Genomic DNA, 25,656 nt, shown 5'->3' on the forward strand with positions numbered 1-25,656 from the left:
ATATAGTACCTGGCAGTTATTACTAACATTTAAAACTGTATGCAATAAGAACTCAGTATTAAACAAGGTTATTGTCTGTTCGCTAATCTGCTTGTCTCTTACCTTTTGCTCTTGATGGAGAAGAAGGAGAAGAGCTAGTTAAAGGCTTTCTAAGGGTAGTGTATGTGCCCTGCATATCTGCATGGCCCAGGCTAGTCCTGTTTGCATTTTGATCACTGTGCACCCTCTGATGACTTACAGCAGGCTCCGACTTCCTCCTTTTTCTGTAGTCACTTGCAGAACTAAAGAAATAATCAATATTAGTGCCAGTCTAAACCCTGTGAGCAGGGCTCATTTGAATACTTTCTCTTCAGGGATCAATAAGCAGGCCCCTTAGCCATGACCCACTTAACAGTTCCAACACCACGTGAATGAATAGACTAAAAATATAACAGGACAAGGCACTGTTCACAGCTCCCCCAAGAACTGCACACTTTGCAGAGTGAAGCCCCATTTGTGCTAAAGCTGACTAAAAAATGAAAATCTATTTTCAGGAAAATTTTCAGAATTTTGAAGCCCATTTCATCTTTAAAGGCTTTGAAAAGGTTTGACCCCTTCTTTTGTTTATCCAAAATTTTTCACTTTCTTCCCTGATATTTCATTATCAACACAATCAGAATGTACTGAAACATTTCCATATACATTTCAATAATGTTTTCCAGAGATTATTTTAAGAGACACTACATTTTTCACAAAAATGTAAAATTTCCACATTGTTGACAAGTTTTTGCACAAAAGGCCATGTTTGGACTGAAGGACTTTGATTCAAAAATTTCAGTCTCTAGTTTTGGCAGTTTGCTTCTTCCCAGGCTTTGCTGCTCTGCCAGAGACACAGGCAGCTTTGCCCCTGCAGCCTTTCTTGGCGCTGGGAGGCTGCCCTGTGAGCTGTCTGTGGCACAACAGCTATATCCACTATCTGATCACAACCCAGTCCTTCATCTTATACCAGGGATCAGCAACCTTTGGCACGTGGCCCGTCAGGGAAATCCGCTGGTGGGCTGGGACGGTTTGTTTACCTGCAGCGTCTGCAGGTTCGGCCGATCGCAGCTCCCACTGGCCACGGTTCGCCGTTCCAGGCCAATGGGGGCTGCAGAAAGTGGCAGCCAGTATGTCCCTCGGCCCGCGCCGCTTTCCGCATCCCCATTGGCCTGGAACAGTGAACCACGGCCAGTGGGAGCTGCGATCGTCCGAATTTGCGGCCGCCGCAGGTAAACAAACCGTCCCGACCCGCTAGCAGATTTCCCTGACAGGCCACGTGCCAAAGGTTGCCGATCCCTGTCTTATACAATGGTACAAATGTTAGCTTTCAACAGGGGATGTGGGTGTATATCCCTTGATTCCCTCCAAAGAAAGCTCTTCCCTCTACTGCCTGGGTGGGCATGTTGGCTTGCTCTGGCCTCACTCAGTGTCTCTCTTTGTCCCCGCCTCTTTGCATTGTCCCACTCTTAGTTTGCCATGCCTGTTCAGAACAAGTAAGCAGAGGAATGAACTGCTGGTGGCACTGAAGCAGCTGTAGGCAGTTCCTGGCTGTGTAAGTGACTCTGGCCCTGCTTGGGATAACTGTCTAAGACAGCCTGTAGGCTTCAGCACCTGCAAATGAACAGTCCCCATGCTACACAGGTTTGAGGTGACCAAATTTCCCAAAGGGAAAACAGGATACTATGTGGTACAGGCCTGAGCTCTTCCCCCTGCCCCCGCCCCCCAAGGGAATGGCCCAAGCCACTCGCCTGAGCCCACCCTTCCCATGCATGGGGCTGGCACAAGCCCCTTGCCCGAGCCCTGCTGCCTGCAGGGGAGTCGGGACGGCTGGGACAGGGCTTAAAAAAGAGACTGTTCCGGCCAAAACAGGACATATGGTCACCCTACACAGGCTCCTTGCCTGCACTGTGCTCTTTGCCCTATCACTCTCCCCATGATTTGCTCCAGGCCCTGTAGCCACCCTTCACTTTTGCTGCTAGCAACGAGGAGCACCAAGGTGCAGTGATTGCAGCAGCAGTAATCAAGGTTCCCATGTGAATAGCACAATCCAGCCCAGCCAGGAAAGCTTCAGGTTTCAGAGCCAGTGACTGGAGGCTGGAACAGACTGCTAGGTACCTGGAGCTGAGTACAGCTACAGCCAGCAAAACTTTCCCAGGCTGAATGCTGGGAAGGGATGAGGGGATTGCGGAGTTCCTTTAGAGCAGGAGCAGTGGTAAGGACATATGAAGTTATCATCCACAAGAGACATGATGTTATCATCATCCTCCACATGAGCCTTAGACCCAGCGCAGACCTGTTTTCGCCTGACATTCTTGCTCTTTCCTACACATTTTGGCAAGTCTCTATATATTTGGTCTCTATGGCAGGGCTACACTAGAAAAAATTGCTGGCAAAAACTGTAATGTAGGTGCAGTTATACCTGCAAAAAAGTTCTTTTATCTCTATGGCTTATTCTGTTCAGGGAACTGGTTTAAACTATACTAACAAAAGAACTCTTTTGCTGGAATAAGCTGCGTCTACACGAGGGGGGTTTGCCAGTATAGTTCTACAGTATATTTATACTGGCAAAGCCTTTTTAAGAATAGACAAGGCTTAGAAAGCTAAGCTATGATACAGGAAATAAATAGCAGTCCTGGGGTAGGCCTAAGAAAGGACAGATTAGAGGAAACCCTTGAAAAAGGTCAGTAGAAAAGAATGGGGTCTCATGCACTCAAGAGCACATGGATCTTGCTTTGGGATCCAGTGTCAAGGCCTAAATAGACAGATGTATCAAACAGCCACAGATTGTTTTGCATGTTGAGGAGAAAGTTAATATAAGGTGTTGCAGGGTTATTCTTTTTTCATTTTTAAATTAGGTAATAGATTAAATTTAAGGGTTAATACAAGTAGGTGTTGTGAAATACAGACGTTTAAAGAGGGATTTGAATGAAGAGAGTCTGGTACCTTTGCACACTGGGATGGGAGTTCCAAGCACAAAGACGAGAATAGGGAATGATATGAAGATAGAAGTGAGGTTGGATGCTTGAGTGAAGCAAAGAAGAGGTGTAATAAAAAATGAGTGCAAAGATGTTGGGAGAGGTGGAGTATTGTATGCAGTGCACTGAAAGTGAGGGATAGAGGCTACAAGTTAATACAGAAGGTGAGGGATGCCAGTGGAGGGCTTTGAAGGATTGGGTGACGTTCTGAGTAGCAGTCAATACATCCTTCTAAAACAAAAGGAAGATCTGCAAATCTCAAGAGAACCCACATGATATTTTGTCATTGTCCCATATGTGGGATGCTGTAGGCTGGATCCCAAGAAGTGCTATGCAAGTGCAGAGCGCCCTCAACTCCCATTGACTTCAGGATGCTCAGCAGACCTCTACCCTCCGTGAGGACTGGTCAACTTGTCTGTTGCAAGGACACATCATGTTTCTTACCTAGAAGGTCTGTCCAGGCCTTTGTCTGGAGAAGGGTGATATAAGGAGGTCTGTGAAAACAAATAGGTCAATCCGTTAAACTTTTGCACTGGAAAAAAGTGTGACATTTTCCAGGGATATTTTCTGGGACCATTCATTAAATTAGTGACCCTAAGATGAGCCCCATAAAAATCAGACTATCATGATTAATGTCCTATGCACTGCAGACTACAGGTTCAATGATATTTCACAAAAGAATTTATACCATTTTTAAAAGAGCTCCATAAAATTTCTTACTACACTTTCAGTTATATCTTTCAATTTAAAATACCAATCCAGGACTTTCTATTTGCTTTTTCATAATTTGCTACACTATGATTGAAATTGATTACAAGTGGAGATATATAAAATCTAAAAAGAAAATTTTCATCTGCATATAAAGACCCGCAGAATTTCCTCCAATTACTCACCAAAGTATCGATGTGAATTAAAGCTGGAAACTCTTCGTAAATGTAGCTGAAAGAGCCATCATTTTTGTGGCCATTTGCTGGCCATTCTAAATTCATTTTAAGAACCGTTCTTTTCACAGAGGCCTAATGCCTTTTCATTGCTTTACCAGTAGCTATTGCATGACACCTGAAAGATGGAATGCAGTGCTACCCTGAAATATTTTTAACTTGTCAACGTAATTTCAATCTTAAGTGATAAATACTTTTAAACCATTCACTTAATAGGTTTCAAAACTGCAGCCAGAATTAGAGTTACGTAGCACTAGTTTGTGGTAGCTAGAAAAGGAATCGTCTTGTCCCCATGGTGCCTCTTCAAGGGCACAAAGCTAGGTCAGTGAAATGTTAAACATTTCATGCTATATCATTTCAAAGATGACCCAGTGAACTGTAAATAGAATTTTCACATGGCTTTATATGCTGCAGGATCCACTTTTCTCTGTATAGAAAAAGTATAGGGTGTGCTGCAATCATATAGAAAAATTATGGTCTTCTTAAATGCTTTGTCATTGCATATATCAATTTTTTAAAAATGATTGGATTCAAAGTTAAAAAAAATATAGTCAAACTAATTTTTAGTAACTGACATGTAATCACACCTCTAGAGGTCGTCCTTGGTTTAAGAAACATTTAGGAATAGATTTTGCATTACCACAGACATTCAGCACAGCATGAGCATTCTATAATCACAGTCAACAATAACTAAATATAATGGGTTCTATAAGGACCAGATATACGCGAGATTCTTCAGAGGCAGTAGTCTGAAATTAGATTTCAGTAGTCCTCATTCTTTAAAGATTCAGATCACATACTAAACAATTCCACCAAAACACAAACAAACATAATTTACTGGATTATTCACTAAACTTTATCACATTTTAAAAGTAGAGAAAGCCACACAAATGTGGATAAAATATGAACATAACATTGCCTAAAACTTGCAATGGATCCCAAATTTTTCCAGATATTTTAAACAGCTTCGTTAACATGATTCAGAACTTTTTGGTTTTAGATCGGAATGGAAGTTGAGATGAAAGTAGCTGAAAGTAATTGCAAGATCAGTTTCAGAGGAAAGAGCTTCAGATTAGCTCTGGATGAGGACCAAAACTTGTGGATGTTTATCTGAAATAAACTTTTTGCTTTACTCATCAATATTTATTTGTATTCATTATTATTATTATTAATAAATACCTATACTACTGTAGTGTCCAGAGTCCCCAATTGGGATCAAGCTCCCATTGTGCTAGGTGCTGTACAAACACATATCAAAACACAGTCTCTGCTGCACAGAATTTACAAATTGAAGACAAGGATGAAGAGAGAGGATACCATCTACTATGTACATTTTTTATGCATTTGAAAAAAGTTTTGATTACTACAAATACATAACCTAAGTGTCAGCTATCATCATCTTGCCCCACAACCAATCAACAATTATTGATTTTACTCTTATATGCATGATGGCAGAACTGGATCCAGTGGAGACCTTTATTATTTACAGTGTATAATCTAAGGGCCGTATCCTGCTATCAGTTTTTGCATGCTGCTCTTGGTCAGCTGATTTCAACTGGGAGCTCCATGAGTGGATCAGTGGCAGGATATAATGTTAACAGACATGACTGTAGCAAGTCTGAGGTTTCACTGGAAGATAGTATAGCCTCGTGGATAGGGCATTGGATAGGGACTCAGAAGACCTAGATTGTATTCCCAGCTCTGCCACTGGACTGCTGTGTGACCTTGGGCAAGTCCTTGGAGTCCCTTTGTTAAAATTCTGTCACCACACTGAAGGGAGACCTGGGGCAATTTCACTACCTGTGATGGAGTTCATCCCTCTGGATACTGTTATAGCATCTCAACAAAGATGACTTCTCCCTAGGGCTCTTAAACTGCTTCAGAAGAGCAAATTGCATACTGTTGTCATGCACCAGATTGCACCTAATGGCAGGTATTTTCATTATTTTAAATTGAAGGGGGAAAAAAGAAGAGAAAAAAGGAACTGAATCCTTTGTCCCTCATCCTTCCTCTCTGCAGTGCATGCAACATTGGAAAACAAGGTTTATCAGACTAAGGGGAAACATTTTTGTGGACTCCCATGTTAAAATACTGGTGGCATACCACTGTACTCCTGTGCCACAGAGAGAAGAGGATAACTGAAAATGAAAACAAAATAGGATGTCTAAGCACTTGTGCTACACAAAGGGCCTTGTTTGGGTGTTATGCCCAAAACAACCCCAAAGCGTATGCAACAGGAGAACATGATGGATGTACATGCAATCAGAAAGTGCTGTCTGATACACAATAGGAAGAAGTAGGTGACACCACTGATACCTGGAGTAAGTTATTACAGGAGCTAGGCTTTGCACATTAACATTGCCTCAGGCAACATTAACTTGCAATGTGTGGCTTATACATATAGCAGATTTCTCTATTCCTCATCCATTGCTCCTACCAGCTTTGGTCATAAGGCACTGTGCTGAAGCATACACATTCATGGAATGATGGATGGTGTGGACCAGTGTTCCCAGAAGTATGGCTCTGTCCACATGGCATGACTGCTTTAGCAATGGCCCTTTCGGTGGAAGACTGTGCCACTATTGTTGGCCATGTGCCCGGCTTTTTCTAACATTAGGAACTTACATCTGCTAAGATGGTTAGCTACGAATTGTGTCCTCTTCCCATGAAGCTTTTTGTGTACCCCATGTACACCCTTTCCCATGAGAGGAGAGCTTTCAGCTCTTAGAACATAGTCCTTTTTGGTCGTGACAATACAAATAATGTTTTAAATTAGCTTCTCTTTTGTTTCTTACAGACACACTTTTTTCTGCTAACAACGGAAAGACATTGCTTGCAGGTTTCAACGTCCCAGAGAAAGATGGGTCTCCAAATCTTTTTGTCATCTGGCTTGGTAATGTGTTAATTCATTACTTTATATTATTGCCTGCTGCTAGCTGATTAGTGTAATGCATTTTGGAACAGATAAAATAATTAGTGAATTGGATTAAAAAAATGAAAAACAGAAATAGATGAATGCAGACCAAAGTCTCTGAGGCCTGGTAACCCATATGAAGAAATCATTTTATCTGCAGATTAGAGTGAAGCTTACCGTGAGAAACTAGTCCCAATAATCCATATTTTGCAGGGAACAAAGCATCACAATACAACCTCTCCATATGCTGCTGAAATAGAGGACTGCATTTTTGAGCCAAATCTATTACCAAGCTCTATTAATAATACTTTAGTGTTTTCATAGATATTAAACCTGTTAATAGATCTCAGGAATTTGTCCTTATTTCATTTTCTAAAGATTTGGAATTAATTTAGGTCTGATGAAGAATGCCAGCCTGGCATGTTCAAAAATCGTGAGTCAGACAGTTTAAAAACATTATAAATCTTGAATGCTTTTTATTTGCTCCTTGGTTTTTGAGCCTTTATGATTCATGTTTTCAAGTTTTTCTCTGCAACCATGAGGGCTAAAAACTTACTTTTTAAAAAAATGGAGATTGAGATTCTCAAATAAACTATCTGACTCCAGGAGCTGGGATTCTAAGAATAACACCAAATATTGCAATGCATGGAATACAATTGTGAGAATTTGCCAACACTGAGGAAATTACACTGACAGGCATAGAAACCAACGTTCTCTGTTTATTTGCACAACATAACAGAGCAAAGTCCTCAGCAGTTTTGTATGCTTTCCCATACTGTCCCACTGACGTATGTCAAGCATGTGGAGGGACCACATTTACATGATGTAAATGTAACTTAGCTCCCACACCCAGTCTTGGTCTCAAGACTGACAACGTGTGGCTGTCTAATCTATATTGAACCAATCGTAATCATAGGTAGGCACCAATACAAGAGTTTGAGCTTAAGTGTGGTCCTAGTTAGAGCTATGTTCACTGCCATAACAGTTGCAGATTAATACCAAAGGTGGATTTTCTTATGATATCCCCTTTCCTCTAGAAATCAGAGTGAGACCATCAACTCACATGGTATTAGTCACCAGACACAGAGAGTGATGACTTTAGATCACTTGTAGTGGCCCTTCAAGGAGTGCAGACTGTGGGGACTACAATGTAAACTCCAGCCAAACCTGAACCAAGGAGGACAGAGCCCATTAAAAGTGTAAAGAACTACTATGTCAGCTGAGGCTGGTAGTTGAACAACAACGTTTTTTGCTACCCAGCATTGGGACCAGACTGTGATTGGATGAGATGTAACCTCTCACCCCCGCCTTGGTCCACAGAAGGGCCCATCACAATAGCAGTCCCTGTGAGTAGGGACTGTTCAGTTTTTGTTCTTTCCCAGGAGCAAATCATCAGGGCTCGAAGTAGGGAGGAGGTAGGGCCTTGTCCCCCGGTCAGCAGCCCAACAAGTCAGAGCCCTAGCCTTTATGAATCGTAGTAGGCTTGTGCCCCCTGAGGTACACTCTCTCTGGGTGCTCTTAGGGGCAGTGTGACTTCACCCTGTCTCCTATGACGGCCTGTCTGTAAATCACACAATCAAGCCCTTACCTTTTAAGATTTTTGTTTATTCTCCAACGAACTCTCCAGGTTGGTAAACAAGGGCATGAGTGTGATCAAAACTAAGACAGACAAAGGTGCATGCTGGCTGCCTTATGTGAGCTCTTTCCTTTCCTCCCTTCAAGACACTGAATCACTTTGATCTTACCCTTCCTTTTCTCTTTAATTTGTGTTTGACTCCCTCTTTGAAGCATTTTGTGCATATGAAAGATGCTATAGTAGGCCACATCGTACTAACTTACACCATAGTTTTACATTTTCATGTACAGGATCCTCTAAAAATAAGTGGAGAGTGTATACATTTGACTGCTTACAAAGCTCCTACAGGTGAAGCTGTGTAGAAGGTGGCTAAAGGGGGAGGGCATGCCCTGTGTGGTGGAAGGCATTATGTCTTGGAAGGACAGGAGCTGGTATCAGTGTTTCTAACAACACTGTAGGGATCCTCAAAAACAACAAGGAGTCCGGTGGCACCTTAAAGACTAACAGATTTATTTGGGCATAAGCTTTCATGGGTAAAAAACCTCACTTCTAGGGATCCTGTTCATTAGTTGCCACATGCCATTGTCCTTTCTACCACCTCCAGGAGCTGTCCAATGCACAGCAAGCCACATCCATCAACCCACCTACACATATTCTTTGGGATGTTCAGTACTGCCTAAAGTTCTTGTGCCCCTACTTCCTATACTGCCAACTAATAACAGGGTAATTTGTAAAATAGCTCAATATGGGAATTAAGCTTTACAAAATGTTGATATTTTTTTCAGCAAAGCACTTCAGCACATCCTTAATTCCTCCTTATTCAAAAAAGCACTTAAGCACGTGCTTAAAGTTAAGCATGTATCTGATTGCTTTCCTGACCAGGGGATGTTTTGCCAAATCAGGGCCTTTATGGTGACTGATAACAGAGCTAGGAAAAATTGGTGAAAGTTTTTCTGTGTCCCCATGAAAATCAGTATTGATTTCTGGCCATTTATTTGACATGACTTTGCTCCCCTGAAATTTTGTTTAATCCACTAAATTTCACAAACATTGTATTTTTGAACAAAGTATTGTTGTTTTAAATATTTTCACGAACACCTAAAGTGAAAAATATTTGAGGAAATATTTTTTCAAGAATCACTGCAATTTCACAGACACTCACTTTAAAAAATAGACATGTTTTGTAAATTAAACACAAAACCAACACATTAGTTATAAATATTTTACCCAGCTCTACTGGACACAAACTCCAAACGATCATATCCTGGGTGATTCAAATGGCTTCCTCTGTTATCGACTGAGTGCCCTCAAGACAAGGAGTTGAGGTTTTGTCAGGTTGCTGAGACTAAAAGCACACTTGAATAGTCTGCAATGCAGTGAACAATGAGGGACCATGTTTTTCTTTTAATCCTTGAAGACAATTTTTTTTGGATGGGGGAATGGAAGCTAATCAAGAATCATGAATGACTTAAAACCACTTTGTGACAGGACACTGTCTGGTGCTTAAGTACAACATGACATGGGACAAAAAAAAAAAGAAAATCTGGACCTGTCCCATTTAGTGCAAGGCAATGGCAGTCAGTCCTGTACTTAATTCTGATGTTATTTAATCAGAATCATGACAACTATCTATTCTACAGTTACTAATTTACAGCCACAATTCATTGCTGGTTTTCCTGGCTAGGAAACCTAATTATAAATATTTCAGTTAAAAAAATCTCATCCAACATGACTTTCACTTGAAGGCTGTAATTTGCCGCCACATATATTAATCACAAATCCTGTTCTTGTAGACTGGGTTAATTGGTATCTAAAATCAATGCATAACTGAGGAAGTGGGAATATATCAAGATTTAGAAACGTATGGTTTATTTTGTAATTTTGAATGTGACTCTCGGTGGTTTTGGAATATGGACTCAGTTTCTAGTGTAATAAGAACATCATCCATATGCGCTAGTGATCTGGAAAGATATAAAGACAAAAATAAAATGATACCAAATTATGAATGGCCCAGGAGTTATTGGTAGGAAACCACTAAACATTAACAAACTCAGATATGACTAGTGAGTGTCATGCTCTTGTTTCCCAAACAAATCGTCTGAACAAGAAAGAATGCTTCATTTACCTCATTGGAAACACCGGGAGAATTGTCTTGAACATAGTCCAAAAGCTTTTTAGGAGGCTGCACCATATAAGCAGAAGTGTAGAGATGAAATGGAGGAGTATCAATGGCAGCAAGGAATGAAACATGTGGAGAAGGTGACATAGTTAGAAACTGAGTGTTGACAGCATCAGATACAAGAGTGACACATATGCAGCAAAATGGGGGTTCACTGGAAGGAAGAGCGTGGTACAGTAATTTTGCAATAATATCAAGCATCTTAATAAAATGTTAGTAATTTTAGTGAGTAAAACTTCCAACTTAAAATGTGAATAGTTGAATTAATACCAACAGTTTAAAAACTGGTGGGACAGAAGAATGTAGAATAAAGGATTGAGTATTTATGGCCTGCTGGTGAAATTTCTATATGGACTTTACCTTATAGAGGATATTAATGACAACTAGTGATATTTTTGTCTCTAGATGGAAATTTTTTTAGCCTGCCTACGCCCTGCCTACATATGGATGAATGATGATAAAAACAGTTTTAAAAGCTAGATAAAATGAGGTTAAAGTTAGTCTGTTTGATGAAAATATGAGGATGTATTGCAGACTGTTGGACTACAAATTAAAAAAATACTTAAATATCAAATGCATTGTTTCAGTGAAAAAAAAATAGGATTACATATCTAAAGCTTTAAAAATAATTGAATGGTTTGTATTAATATATATGGGTTTGCAGTCCTTTTCAGTTGCATATACAGGGCTTGCTTCTGCTCTCATTGAAGTCAATAGGGGCTTTGTTATTGACTTAGTGAACGCTGGAGCAGACTCAAAGAGTGTGCAGTTTCAAGTAGATGTCTAGTTTAAATTAAAACTAACAACACCTATTTAAGTATAAAATTATATATCCTGCATGTATGTGTGTGTGGGCGAGAGACAGGCACACGCATACAAAACAGGCACCATTTAAAAATGCAACATTGGTGTATTTATCACTGTAACACTGCAGTTACTGTAGATGCTTGTGTCAATAACTGTTGACTCCCCCCCCCTCTTTGAATCCCTACCCTCCAAAAGTCAACACTTATTGCCACAAGCACCTGCATTAACTGTAGTATCGACTATACTTAGGATGGGGATTCCATAGTGACAAGCATACCAATGTTGAGTTTCCAAATGGTGCCCATATTGTGTGGGTGTGTATGTGTATTAAAAGTAGACACATTCCTTCATACAAAACTGAGTGCGTTTGGCTTTGGAATCTATAATTTTTAAAAATGTCTTCTACTCTTTATAATTTAATCAATCTAATCTTTCCAAATGCAAAAATTTAGTAAAAGTCAAAAACAATTATGTTTTATATACAGCTGATATTACACTTAGCAACAAGTATATACCACTTACTCTATGTAGTCTATGCACCTTAATTAGTGATTAAAATCAATGTTTTGGCAGATTAAGCACTCAAAGAAAATGGCCGAATGTATACATTGGACCCAATTCTCACGTAAAACTCCTATGGACTTCAGTGGGCTATTTTCCTGAGTTGTGAATCAAAAATTGGGCTCATATTATATAGAAACATACGTTAGCATACACTGATGAAGATGTAATACTGAGGAGTTTAATGTAATGAGGAAGATAGAGGCACGTCTGTTTGGTATTTGGTGAATTGTATTTTAGCAATATATTATCCTAATGTTTAAATATTAATATTCTATCCTCACTTACCGGACATCCAAACTCCAGTTCTGAAAAGAATTTATACCAGGGTTCATTTTCTAAATCTATGTCATCTGGGTTTATGTGATCAGTCTGGAGCCGTTGTGAAGGAAAAGGGAAGGAAAAGGCACACACTGAGCAAAGTGCTGGAAATGTCATGTCACATTAAAACCACAAACACACACACAAAACAAATAATAGGGGAAAAGGGAATGAAATAAAACCAAAGAATGAAGATGGGATTCCATATGGATCATGTTTTTGTCAAGAGCAGTCATAGACTAACTGTTTTAAAATGCCTCCTTTTTCAGCTTGCTCTTCCAGTGGTCATTCATAATGTTACACAGAATATGGAAAATGTCAAGCACTTTAAAAATAATTTTTCAAAAGCTGAGTATTATCTTTGGCAGCATAAACAATTAGGATCTAAAACCTATTATGTGTCCTGTAAAAGAAAGGAGCATAATTATAGAACAAATGTAATGGCTGTTTTCTTCTTTAGTGTGTACAAAAAAGTGCCCAAACTGACTAATGGGTAAATAGACACACATGATTTTAGCCATGTTGCTTTCAGCCACTCTTGGTCTTCTTATGAAAGAAGGCATGTTAATTCTGTATCTTTTCAACCTGAAGCTAAGCACACAGCACAGATAAGCAATATGCATCATGCAGGAATGATTATGTTAAAAAGCCATTTCAGCCTATGTAATGAAACTGCCATCTATTTAAATCATCTTGTTTGAAATTTATATTAGTAGTAATTATGGATTCTAAGTGCTTTTGGGGTTTTTTTTAAATCTTTTGTCTAATGCAGACCTTTTGATTTCATTATTTTATATTGTCAGTGCATTAATTTTCATATGAAATTTTTCAAATTTTGCAGCAAAAAATGGGAACAAGTATGAATTACAGCTAGTGGGCTGCCACCTTGGCCAACACATCTGGGACTGAATTGCGGATCTCCAAAGTTAAATACATGAGCTGCTACAGCTTGAGCTAAAAAACCATGGCTCTGTAGCTCAGGGCTGTAACACCTCATGTCCTCTGTGGATTGGCACCAAATGGGACCCTGTACCACACACACCAGTGGTATAAAATAGAATAAAGGAAACTGCCCAATGAGCAGAAAAATAAGCGACAGAATTCTTCATCCAGCGTGAAAAACCAACAGTCCAAAACATTGGCAGCTCCAGTGGGATATTACATTTATTTTAAACTTTGTTTTTTTAAATACTTTCCAAAGGGTATTGGATTCTTTTGTGCAGCCAAAAGTAAACTGTCATTTAGCACAAAGGTACAGCATACCCTTAGTTTAAAGTCTCTGAAATACAGCCCCCTCACTCCCCTTATTCTTAAACTCATATGATTGTATTTAAAATGTAGTAATGTGTAGCTATAGTATGCCAGTTTATCAGACCTCATAAACTAACTAAGCCAATGCCTTCCTGAAGAATTATGTTGGCGATTCAGTGGGCAACACTGCCCTGAGTCAAGTTGGAGCCAATGTCTCAATATGACGTTATGGGGCATAGTTAGGGTGACCATATTTCCCAAAGGGAGAATGGGACACCACATGGGGCTAGCCCGCCCCCGCCCACACACCCCCTGCGGGGCTGGCCCGAGCCGCTTGCCAGAGCCTTGCCTCCCCGCCCCACACAGAGCTAGCATCGCTGCTTGCCCAAGCCTTGCCTGTCCCCCGCACAAGGCTGGTGCTGGCATTGCTGCTAGCCCAAGCCCTGCCTCCCTCTCTGCATGGGGCTGGCATCGCTGCTTGCGCCCTCCTCCCCTCGCACGTTCCTCTGCACCCCACTTTTTTGACAAATGCCCACTTTTGTCAAAAAAGTCAGGACAGGGCTTAAAAAAGGAATGTCCTGGCCAAAATGGGACATATGGTCACCCTAGGCATAGCGCTATTTTTTTTCATTAATTAAACATCCCATGGCATTTTTCTAGCAGAAACTCAAAGGGCTTGATTTAATCACAACAGATCACCAATCTTGATCTGTTGAACAATTAACAGCACTATTGACCTATCTTGATCTAGGTATTTATAAGATATTACTATAGCACCTGAGCACTACCCAAGACTACAGATTTATCCTCACAGCACTCCTCAGATGTAGGGGAAACATTATTCCAGTTTTACAGATGGGGAACTGAAGCCCAGTGATAAATTATTTGCCTATATCACGTACCAGAGAAGGAAGTGATTTCAGATCTCCCGAGTCATACTCTTATATTCCAACCATAAGATCATCCTTCATCTCTACAATATTTATAGTTCAATATTACTATTGGCAATCTGCTGTGATTCAATACAACATACCTTCCAAGACTTTAACAGAAAAATTACATTGAATTTGGCTTCATGAATTGCCCAGTCCAGAATTGCTACTTTATTAGTCTTGAATTAAATGTCTATTTTAGAAGAGCACATAAACTACAGAAGACTAGTATATGATAACTGAAGAGAGATGAAGACAGTACAAAGGAAAACATCTGAAAAAAATCATGAATGCAGAGAACTAATCAGTAATACATCCTACTCTTCAAATTACAATATTTGGACTATTCCATTTTTTGCACACCTTTTTTGAAACACACCATGATTCTGAACTAGATAACCTGGGCAAAAGATAAAAAAATACTGGTTTGTCCTCATTCCCATAGACTAAGGGCTTGTCTACGCAGTGGGGTAATGTGCTCTATAGGAGTATGATTGCTAAAGTGCACTAACATACTGTGCATTAATTGGGCCATGTAGATCCTGCTGGTGCTCTAACACAGTGCTGTTTGAAACAGTACTATGTTAAGGTGCACTAGGGAACCTTTAGTGCACAACAGGAGGGTCTGCATGGACCAATTAATGCACAACATGTTAGAGCGTCTTAAAAAACGCACTTCTGTAAAGCACATTACCTCATGGCATAGACAAGCCCTGAGTTACACTATATTTAAGACAGAAGAGCACTTTATATAGATTTTCATACCAAAGAGGGCATTTTTCCTTAAAGTCACATTGACATATGGAGTAGCTTAATAGTTGGTTCAGGAAATCATAGAGCTAACCTACAGTGAATCAGTGTGCCCTGGATAACAACATTTCCGGCTACACCAGCAAAGAAGTAGGTGGTGTTCCCTATAGAAAATGGATCAGTCAGACACTTGGGTTCTATGCTGCATCTCCTGAAACAGGGCGGCAAGAGAGTGCAGTGTGGGGCCACATATGCCAGCCCAAAGCAGCTTCAGGGATTGGCTTCCAGACTGTTATGACCCACCAAAGCAGCCCATAGGGATTGAAGTGGAGGCCAAAATCTTACCATTCCTCCTCGTCATCCTAAAATGTCTTGATTTAAAAACAAATAGAAGGCTGTATTTCTGCTTGTTCAGAGAAAGCAGGAAATGACAGATTTGTCTGGAGTTTCACAGTCTTTGAATTGTTCAGGACCCTTATATAATATCCTGCGAAGAATAGCATGAGTACACAAAGAACTAGAACAACACGAGGCTTTCTCCATGCGGGTAAGACACATTGTTTTGTTACATATTCAGCAGCAGAGGGCAGCAAATTTAACCAAAAGGGCCTGGTGCAAGTGGTGCAACTATAGCTAACATGGTTCTAAGTTTTTTGTAGCTATCATAGTGAATTTGCTGGATGCTGAGCTCTGCCTCTTTTCAAGCATTGAATAGAGCTTTAGCCACACGACTCCCACTGACTATAATGGGAATCATTTGTCTGAAAAGTCTGTTCAGGGCTTTGAAAATGTACATCTTAAACTACATCCTCCATTTCATGTGTTAGGATCATATAAGGCCAATTGCTTTCACCTGGCTGTCAGTACCCCCTCTGCTGAATAGACCTTTTTTTCTTTGTTCTTCTTACTATGATTCTTAGAAAGGCAAATCTATTTTGACACAAGAAAATAAATTTTGGCTTTATCTCCTAAACTAGATTTGAATAGATTCAGGGGTATCGAGGACATGTAAATCCTAGGAGGGTGCTATTCCCTTTATGACATGCTAGTTAACACAGACAACATTCCTGTACTTTACACTGTAACTTACTCATTCAATACATTTTTAATTACTTATAGCAGGTTGAGAATTTCTCCCACAATGCATAAAGATTTAGGAAGAATCTTTATTCTTGTGTCCTTTACAAAGAGTATTCAGCACAACATTCTGTCAATGTATTTAAAACATAGGAAAAATTACTGGACAATATGGACTGCATTTTCAAAAGTGGCTTCTATATTTTCACTTGGAATTTTGCCTGGGTGACTTTGATCTATATAAACATGCATTTACAGGCACAAACCATGTGTATATGTGAAAAGTGTGTAGTTAAATGGCTACTGACCCAATTTCCTTGGATGGATGGAACCACATTCTGTGGATGGATATTCAGAGGTAAGGTTAAGGTCTCTTTGGAAATATGGCCAATGTGTTTATCATGACTTCGTCTTAATTTGCCCCTTCTATTCTTGGTCCCTAAAAGGAATCTCTCTTTCTACTTGTTTTCTTATGGCTGTTTTGGCTCCAGGTCCATTACAGGTTGGTTAATTCTTGTGTCTTTGTGACAACAAAGCATCTCTTTAATGTGCTAGAGAGTTGAATTTCTAATTCCAGCTTAAAGGAATTTAAAATAACATTCCTGGCTGACACAATGGGCCATTCCAGTTCAAACACTGATTTTATGTGTTGCAATTACAAGCTTGTAAAGTCAGAGCCAAACAAATCTGCATGCTGTAGGTTAAAAAACAGCCCCAAATTTCTCCACACAGGAACAAAAAAGTTTACTACTCCTTGCTGTTACTGCTAAAGGACATATAGTAATACTTTTGTATTTCTACCCTTATTAAGATTAATTAGTTCTCTTGCATATGAAGTCAATGTGAATTTTGCATTTAAAACAACTGCAAGATCAGGCCCAGTGTAAAAAAGTTCAGACCTGAAATTGATATAACGTGAAATTATCAAACTTTGGTGTTGATTGCCCTTATATAATGCGCATTAAATACCTACTAAAAATCTACCACTTGTCACAATTTTTTTTTATAAGCATCTTTTTTGTAGGACCACCAAAAACTTTCTTTGTTGGCTTTATTGCAGATGTAGACTAATATAATTTTCTTAGAACTGGCATAACATCAGTGATGCTGGTGTACAAATAAGCAAAGAACATCATCTTTAGTTCCATTAGAAACCTGGGGAAATATATTTGCCAAATGCAAAAGGATGAATTCGGTAGAGGACAAAATTTTAAGTTTGTAAGAGTGAAATAAATCCAAAGTATTAAATAGTAACTATCTTATTTTAAATTCATAAGTGATAATTCTACGTACTTATTAGGCTACTGAATCAGATAGTACCTTACCTGATATTTAGCCGAACTGCCTCTGCTGGAAGACTATTCCACAGCCTAATACATCTCACTGTCAAGATGCTTTTCCTAAAATTCAGTCTAAATTTTATTTTTCTTAATTTCATTCTGTTGCTCCTAGTTATACTCTCCAAAGCAGCATCCTAAATAATTCCTCTTCCTCCTCATGGTTTATACTCTTCAATATTGGTAGACATCCTCAATAGTCTCTTACCAAGTTATGCATATTCAGTCATTTTATCTTTACTCATAAGCCAATCCGCTCCAGTCCCTGATCATTTTTGTTGCTGTTCTCTGGACTCCCTCAGCTTTGTCAATATCTTTCTTCTAATGTGCCTAGAATTGAAAGCAACATGCCAGGTATGTCACACTAGAGCCACACAGAAAGGACCTATTACCTCCCTCCTTGGTGACGTGAGGCTGCTGCACACATGATGCTGCAACCTTAAATTGCATTGGCTTTTTTTGTATCCATAGCACATAGCAAATCAGTCATGATTTTGCAATCTATCACTCATAAATCTTTTTCAGCATTCCTGTTTCCCAGGCTGCTCCCTACCATTCAGTACATTGCTTTTGAATTATTTATCTGCAGACATATTAGTTTGCATTTTTCCAAGATGAATCTCATTTTGTTATTTTCTTCTTATGTTTCTAATCTCTCTAGGTCTCTTTGGAATGGTCACAATTTAGTATCATCTGAGAATTTCACTAGCATTCTGTTCACTTCCTCTTCTAGATCACTGAGGAAGATGTTGAATAATACTGAACCTAACATAGATTTTAGCAGACTGTTCTACTCTTTCTTAACTTGATACACTGCCATGTATCATTTTCCTTTGTCTAGTCTTTTAGCCAGTTTTCAATTGAATTTGCCATGTAAGATTTAATGAATACAGTATACAATGCTTTATACAATATATTTAGATTTAATTATTGCATACTGCCTTTCCTTCGTCCATTAATATTGTAATTCTGCCAGAAAAGCAATATATTACTTCATGTAACTTAACTTTTATAATCAATAGCAGTTACTCTCTGGAAATTTCTAAACTGATGTTATGCTGATAGCTTAGCACTGTGTTAATGGATTTAGAAACTGCTCAAAAGGAAGCCATCTTAGGAACAGCACACTGTATTTTGCATAAATTCCTCATTACCATTTTGAAAATTGAAATACATAGCATTGAAACGTTCCCCTCCCCTGAATTTATTAATACTGTAGTTCCACTTTCGCACTTTGAGAACACTTGCTGTGCAAAGAGATGATTGCTTGTAACTACATCAGCCATGTCTGATCTTGCAACCTTTTGGAGTAGTTCATTGACTGCAAAGTGTCTGTATCAGTGAGTAAGGATTACTTGTGGAAGAAAAGGTTGCAGGATTAGGCCCCAAGTCCTCCCCATCCAATCAGAAAACAAGAAAGCTTTTCTACTGGAAAAGCTTATTTTATTTGCTTAAGAAATTTCCAGCAATGTTCAAATATTTTTAGCAAAAAAATCACAACTTATTTCATCTTATCTCTTTATTAAAGTTGAAAAATTATATTATCACATTCCTCAGCATTGCAGGTCCAGTATGAAATTACTCTTGTTGTTTATTTTTCATATCACAAAGTCAAAATTTATTAGAGATGTGTGTCCTCACATGAAATAGCTCTGTAATTTTCAAAAAGCCAATTTTTACCTTCAGCCTCCCACCTCTCACTTGCTGAAGATTGTTTGCAATTGAAAAGGTTAGTAAATGGCCCTATCTGTAATAGAGCCACTGTGATAGAAAAATCACTTAGCAAAAATATAATTATTTTTTCACAGAACTGTTTGTAAATTCAGCTTGACAATAAACTACCAGCTCTCATAAATCAGGGAGATTTTGGTAAATCATTAGAACTATTAATTAGTTCAGTCAGTTTAAATGGCCTGTGCTGAAAAGTGAAATTTCCCTTTGAAAGAAAGTCCCAGTTCTGTAAGAGCCCTATTTCATAGAATCACACAGTTTGCTATAGAAGCTAGGTAACCGGACCCACATTATTACATAAAGCATAGAAAAATATGATGAAACAGAGCCATCAGTGTAATTATTTAACATACTGTTGACATACTATATATGCCACAATCCATGCATGCAATACATTTATTTATTTTTAGATTAATAAAATAAGCCCTCTGAATTTATGTATAATAATACTAATATAATACTGATATAATATTGTAATACTAATATTATAATACTACGTATAATATTTACATAAATTCCCCCTTTAAACATGACTCCATCAACCATTCCATCTCGTGCAAAAAAGATAACATGATATGCATCAAGCTGCATAAATGATGGGGTATTGGAACACTACCAGGGTACAGTAGAAGAGCTGGTTGCATATGCCTTTTCAGTGAATGGAAACTTAGATTAGTGATAATTTTGCAAGCATTAGATTTCAGCCTTATTAGACATGCTTGTGAGGAATATCACAACTACAGACATATGCTCAGAAAACAGCAATAAATTTTTTTTAGTCACAGGTTAGTGTACAGGCAACCAATGTTCTTGAGATGATACCATTAGGCACATATCCAGAAAACACACTGTAGGATTTTTTTTTCTGGACTATCTAGTGACATACCACCACAGCCATGTGCATAACTCCTATGTTAATCATATGTGTTGATAAAATTATTGTAAACAGGTGACAAACTGACTGCTGGATATGCATTCAAATTGCAACAAGTAGTTTCCATGAACTTACATCTAACATGTGAAATCTAAAAGGAGTTTAATTTCTCACAGTGATTCTTTGACTTCTTTCTAATGCCAAAGAAGCTAAATTGAACAAGTAAATCAAGCCAATCCCAAATTATCTACACAACCATCCAGGAGGATCAAGGCAGAATTTACCACGTGAGCTGACCAAACTCCAAATACAAAAATGGATATTCAATACTAACTAGTTATAATTTGCAGTTAAAATAATAAGCAAAAATGTAACTCCCACTAAGCCTTTTGTTGTGGGAAAATGTTTCAAATACACCTCTTACCGGTCTTTCATGTTCAAGAATTGATGATTTCCCCGGCTCGTATTCAAAAATACTTCTTGGTTCAGAACGGAATTTGCGGGTATCTACTTTTCTGTCAGGAGGATCCCAGTCATTTCTAAATAACAAATATAAACAGTTGTGCAAGATTGTCTTTTCCATCAACACTGCAGCTCTGTAAAAGGCATCTACATATGTCAGGAGTTACACTGCACCATACAATTTGCTCTCTCTTCCCAACCTCAATCATGAAAGTTACAACCAACCTCACCAGGTTACGCAACAGTAGAAAACATGCAGATTTTAGTCTACTGGATGTTGATTTTATTCTACATTTTTAGTACATACTAGAGATAAAATCCTTCTTGTCTCACTCACACAGTTAGTCCACTGACTTTAAGGGGCTATTCACAAGAGGAAAGTGAACAGGATTTGACCCAAAATGCATGAATAGAATATTAAGACAGAGACATAACCCTCAAAAGGAAGGAATTATGAATTAAGCAAAGCTTATCCCCCTTAATTTACTCCATGTATCTATGCCTGTGTCTACACTAGCCTTTTTCTTTCCTACTATTGCTAACACTGGTGCAGTTTTACTGGTGATAGCAATAGTGGGGATGCTAGTGTAATGTTTGTTCCACAGTAAATCTGAAATCTATATAGAGAGGTTTTTATGCATTTGAAATGTACTTTAAAAGTAGCAAACATGACTAAATCTCCTCACAATATTATTATAGATATTGATATCAATTATTGATATACATTTCCCACTGCTGCTGTTCCATATGTCATAGCAATGGTGGGAGTGGTAACGTAGACAGGGTACAACCAGTATTTTTACCACTGTATTGGGTGTACCAGCTCTGAGCAGGTTGAGATGACACGTGGTTAAAATGCTGGTGACCATCAGAAGCATTTATTTGATCATACATACAAATCCAGTAAAACTTAAAGAAACTTTAATTGTGTAGGTAAATGCTAAATGCTTTAGTCACTGGACAAAGCTTTCATAAATACATACTGATTAAATTATATAGTTAGCAAAATGCCCAAGTCCCTTCAATCTGAAACCCTTCTTCTACTTCAAAAGAAGAGATAGGGAAGTGGGAGGAGGATGTGGAATTTTCCTCATCATGTCTCCAAAGATGTGCCACACAAACATCTCAGATGGGGCTGGTCCACTTACTGTACTCTGTTACAATTTTGCTTGCAATTTGCAAAATCACTTACATCCTGCTCTCTGCTAGGAGGCTTCATAAAAGGGCTTTCTGTATGTTTACGCGGGGAAGAAAAAAGAAAAAAAAAACCACCCCGCGGCAGCAAGTCTCAGAGCTTGGGTCTACAGATTTGGGTTCCCACAGCTTGTGCTATGGGGCTTAAAAATAGCCATGTAGACATTTGGGCTTGGGCTGGAGCTCTGAGTCCCACCCATTTCACCTGATTTCAGAACCCAAGCTCCAGCCTGAATGGGAACATCTACACAGCTATTTTTAATGCTGCAGTGTGAGCCTGGCGAGCCAGAGTCTGTAGACCCAGGCTCTTAGACTTGCCACCACTGGTGATTTTTTGGAGTGCAGATGTACCCAAGGTCTCAAAACTACTTTTATGCATTAGCACAAAGTCATAGTGAGAAATGGTCATTGCAGTCTGGATCATTCTGAAATACAGGAGGCAGGATAGTCCCATGGAAAAGAGTGGATGTTCAATATGCTTTATAAGGTATTATTGGCATGAGACTTCCTAGGCTGCTTAAGTACCAGTGCCAGACAAGACAGCATCAAGCACAGTGCCCACACTGAAGCAATAACATCATTTAATATCTGAATGCCCCACTGAGTCATGGCCTTGTTTTCATAAGAACATAAGAATGGCCATACTGGGTCAGACCAATGGTCCATCTAGTCCAGTGACTGTCTTCCGACAGTGGCCAATGCCAGGGGCTTCACAGGGAATGAACAGAAAACAGCAGTTTATCAAATGATCTATGTCCTGTTGTCCAGTCCCAGCTTTTGGCAGTCAGACGTTTAGAGCATGGGGCTGTGTCCATGATCATCATGGCTAATAGCCACTGATGGATCTATCCTCCATGAATGTATCTAATTCTTTTTTGAACCCTGTTATAGATTTGGCCTTCACAACATCCCCTGGCAACAAGTTCCACAGGTTGACTGGGAGTTGTGTGAAGAAATACTTCCTTATGTTTGTTTTAAAGCTACTGCCCATTAATTTCATCGGGTGACCCCTGGTTCTTGTGTTGTGTGAAGGGGTAAATAACACTTCCTTATTCAAATTTGGTAATACCATTAACAATTTCATAGACCGCTATCATATACCTCCTTAGCTATCTCTTTTCTAAGATGAACAGTTCTAGTCATTTAATCTCTCCTCATATGAAAACAGTTCCATACCCCTAATAATTTTTGTTGACCTTCTCTTTACTTTTTTCAATTCTAATACATCTTTTTTGAGATAGGGCAACCAGATCTGCAAACTGTATTAAAGGTGTGGGCGTACCATGGATTTATAGTGACATTATGATATTTTCTGTTTTATTATCTATCCCTTTCCTAATGGTTCCTAACATTGTTAGCTTTTTTGACTGCCGCTGCACATTGAGCAGAAGTTTTCAGAGAACTATCCACAATGAATCCAAGATCTCTTTCCTGAGTGATAACAGCTAATTTAGACCCCATCATTTTGTATGTATAGTTGGGATTATGTTTTCCAATATGCATTACTTTGCATTTATCAACACTGAATTTCATCTGAAATATTTTTGCCCAGTCACCTAGTTTTGAGATCCCTTTCTAACTCTTCACAGTCAACTTTGGACTTAACTATATACATTTATTTTGTATCATCTGCAAACTTTGACACCTCTAGAGTCTTTTTTAAAAACCGGCGTTACATTAGCTATCCTCTAGTCATCTGGTACAGAGGCAATAAGTAAACTACCACAGTTAGCAGTTCTGCAATTTCATATTTGATTTCCTTCAGAACTCTTGGGTGACTAACATCTGGACTGGTGACTTATTACTGTTTAATTTATCAATTTTTTCCAAAACCTCTTCTCTTGACACCTCAAGTTCCTTAGATTTGTCACCTAAAAAGAGTGGCTTAAGTGTGGGAATATAAAAATATAAAAATTGGCAATATTTAGTCATCTCCCTTCATGTGATGTAATTGAATGGGACTCTTTTTCATTTGACTATTTCTCTTCAATTCCCGCCCGTACTTTATCAACTTCTATCCAGTCCCCTTTACTAGGATACAGAATATGCCCTTTAATAAATCCCTTCCTAAGAGTGTGTCTGTCTGATTCATGTGATCCTCCGCACCGGTCAGCTTTCTCCCAGCCATCTACAACCTTTTTAATTTTACATGTCAGTAATCTGGTTCCATTTTCATAGATTCATAGATTCTAGGACTGGAAGGGACCTCGAGAGGTCATCGAGTCCAGTCCCCTGCCCGCATGGCAGGACCAAATACTGTCTAGACCATCCCAGATAGACATTTATCTAACCTACTCTTAAATATCTCCAGAGATGGAGATTCCACAACCTCCCTAGGCAATTTATTCCAGTGTTTAACCACCCTGACAGTTAGGAACTTTTTCCTAATGTCCAACCTAGACCTCCCTTGCTGCAGTTTAAGCCCATTGCTTCTTGTTCTATCCTCAGAGGCTAAGGTGAACAAGTTTTCTCCCTCCTCCTTATGACACCCTTTTAGATACCTGAAAACTGCTATCATGTCCCCTCTCAGTCTTCTCTTTTCCAAACTAAACAAACCCAATTCTTTCAGCCTTGCTTCATAGGTCATGTTCTCAAGACCTTTAATCATTCTTGTTGCTCTTCTCTGGACCCTTTCCAATTTCTCCACATCTTTCTTGAAATGCGGTGCCCAGAACTGGACACAATACTCCAGCTGAGGCCTAACCAGAGCAGAGTAGAACGGAAGAATGACTTCTCGTGTCTTGCTCACAACACACCTGTTAATACATCCCAGAATCACGTTTGCTTTTTTTGCAACAGCATCACACTGTTGACTCATATTTAGCTTGTGGTCCACTATAACCCCTAGATCCCTTTCTGCCGTACTCCTTCCTAGACAGTCTCTTCCCATTCTGTATGTGTGAAACTGATTTTTTCTTCCTAAGTGGAGCACTTTGCATTTGTCTTTGTTAAACTTCATCCTGTTTAACTCAGACCATTTCTCCAATTTGTCCAGATCATTTTGAATTATGACCCTGTCCTCCAAAGCAGTTGCAATCCCTCCCAGTTTGGTATCATCCGCAAACTTAATAATCGTACTTTCTATACCAATATCTAAGTCGTTAATGAAGATATTGAACAGAGCCGGTCCCAAAACAGACCCCTGCGGAACCCCACTCGTTATGCCTTTCCAGCAGGATTGGGAACCATTAATAACAACTCTCTGAGTACGGTTATCCAGCCAGTTATGCACCCACCTTATAGTAGCCCCATCTAAATTGTATTTGCCTAGTTTGTCGATAAGAATATCATGCGAGACCGTATCAAATGCCTTACTAAAGTCTAGGTATACCACATCCACAGCTTCTCCCTTATCCACAAGACTCGTTATCCTATTGAAGAAAGCTATCAGATTGGTTTGACATGATTTGTTCTTTACAAATCCATGCTGGCTGTTCCCTATCACCTTACCACCTTCCAAGTGTTTGCAGATGATTTCCTTAATTACTTGCTCCATTATCTTCCCTGGCACAGAAGTTAAACTAACTGGTCTGTAGTTTCCTGGGTTGTTTTTATTTCCCTTTTTATAGATGGGCACTATATTTGCCCTTTTCCAGTCTTCTGGAATCTCTCCCGTCTCCCATGATTTTCCAAAGATAATAGCTAGAGGCTCAGATACCTCCTCTATTAGCTCCTTGAGTATTCTAGGATGCATTTCATCAGGCCCTGGTGACTTGCAGGCATCTAACTTTTCTAAGTGATTTTTAACTTGTTCTT

The 25,656-nt window shown here is 39.1% G+C and overlaps 1 protein-coding gene across 4 annotated transcripts in view; it reads right to left on the reverse strand.

The window, feature by feature from the left end:
- SORBS2 (sorbin and SH3 domain containing 2) overlaps positions 1 to 25,656 on the reverse strand; it is a 243,467-nt gene that overhangs the window by 41,802 nt on the left and 176,009 nt on the right. For 3 of the 4 annotated variants that reach the window (XM_024219237.3, XM_024219236.3, XM_024219233.3), the window contains 5 exons: positions 20,669 to 20,783; positions 12,260 to 12,343; positions 10,550 to 10,606; positions 3,438 to 3,487; positions 103 to 281 (listed from right to left, as the gene is read on the reverse strand). In XM_024219237.3, coding sequence (XP_024075005.1) covers positions 103 to 281; positions 3,438 to 3,487; positions 10,550 to 10,606; positions 12,260 to 12,343; positions 20,669 to 20,783 — 485 coding nt within the window. The remainder of the gene's footprint in view (positions 1 to 102; positions 282 to 3,437; positions 3,488 to 10,549; positions 10,607 to 12,259; positions 12,344 to 20,668; positions 20,784 to 25,656) is intronic. The other variant, XM_024219235.3, reaches the window with a different exon arrangement.

Source organism: Terrapene carolina, unplaced genomic scaffold (genome assembly GCF_002925995.2).
Source record: "Terrapene carolina triunguis isolate 2854851 unplaced genomic scaffold, T_m_triunguis-2.0 Scaffold66, whole genome shotgun sequence".
In the NCBI taxonomy this organism is placed as follows: Eukaryota; Metazoa; Chordata; order Testudines; family Emydidae; genus Terrapene; species Terrapene triunguis.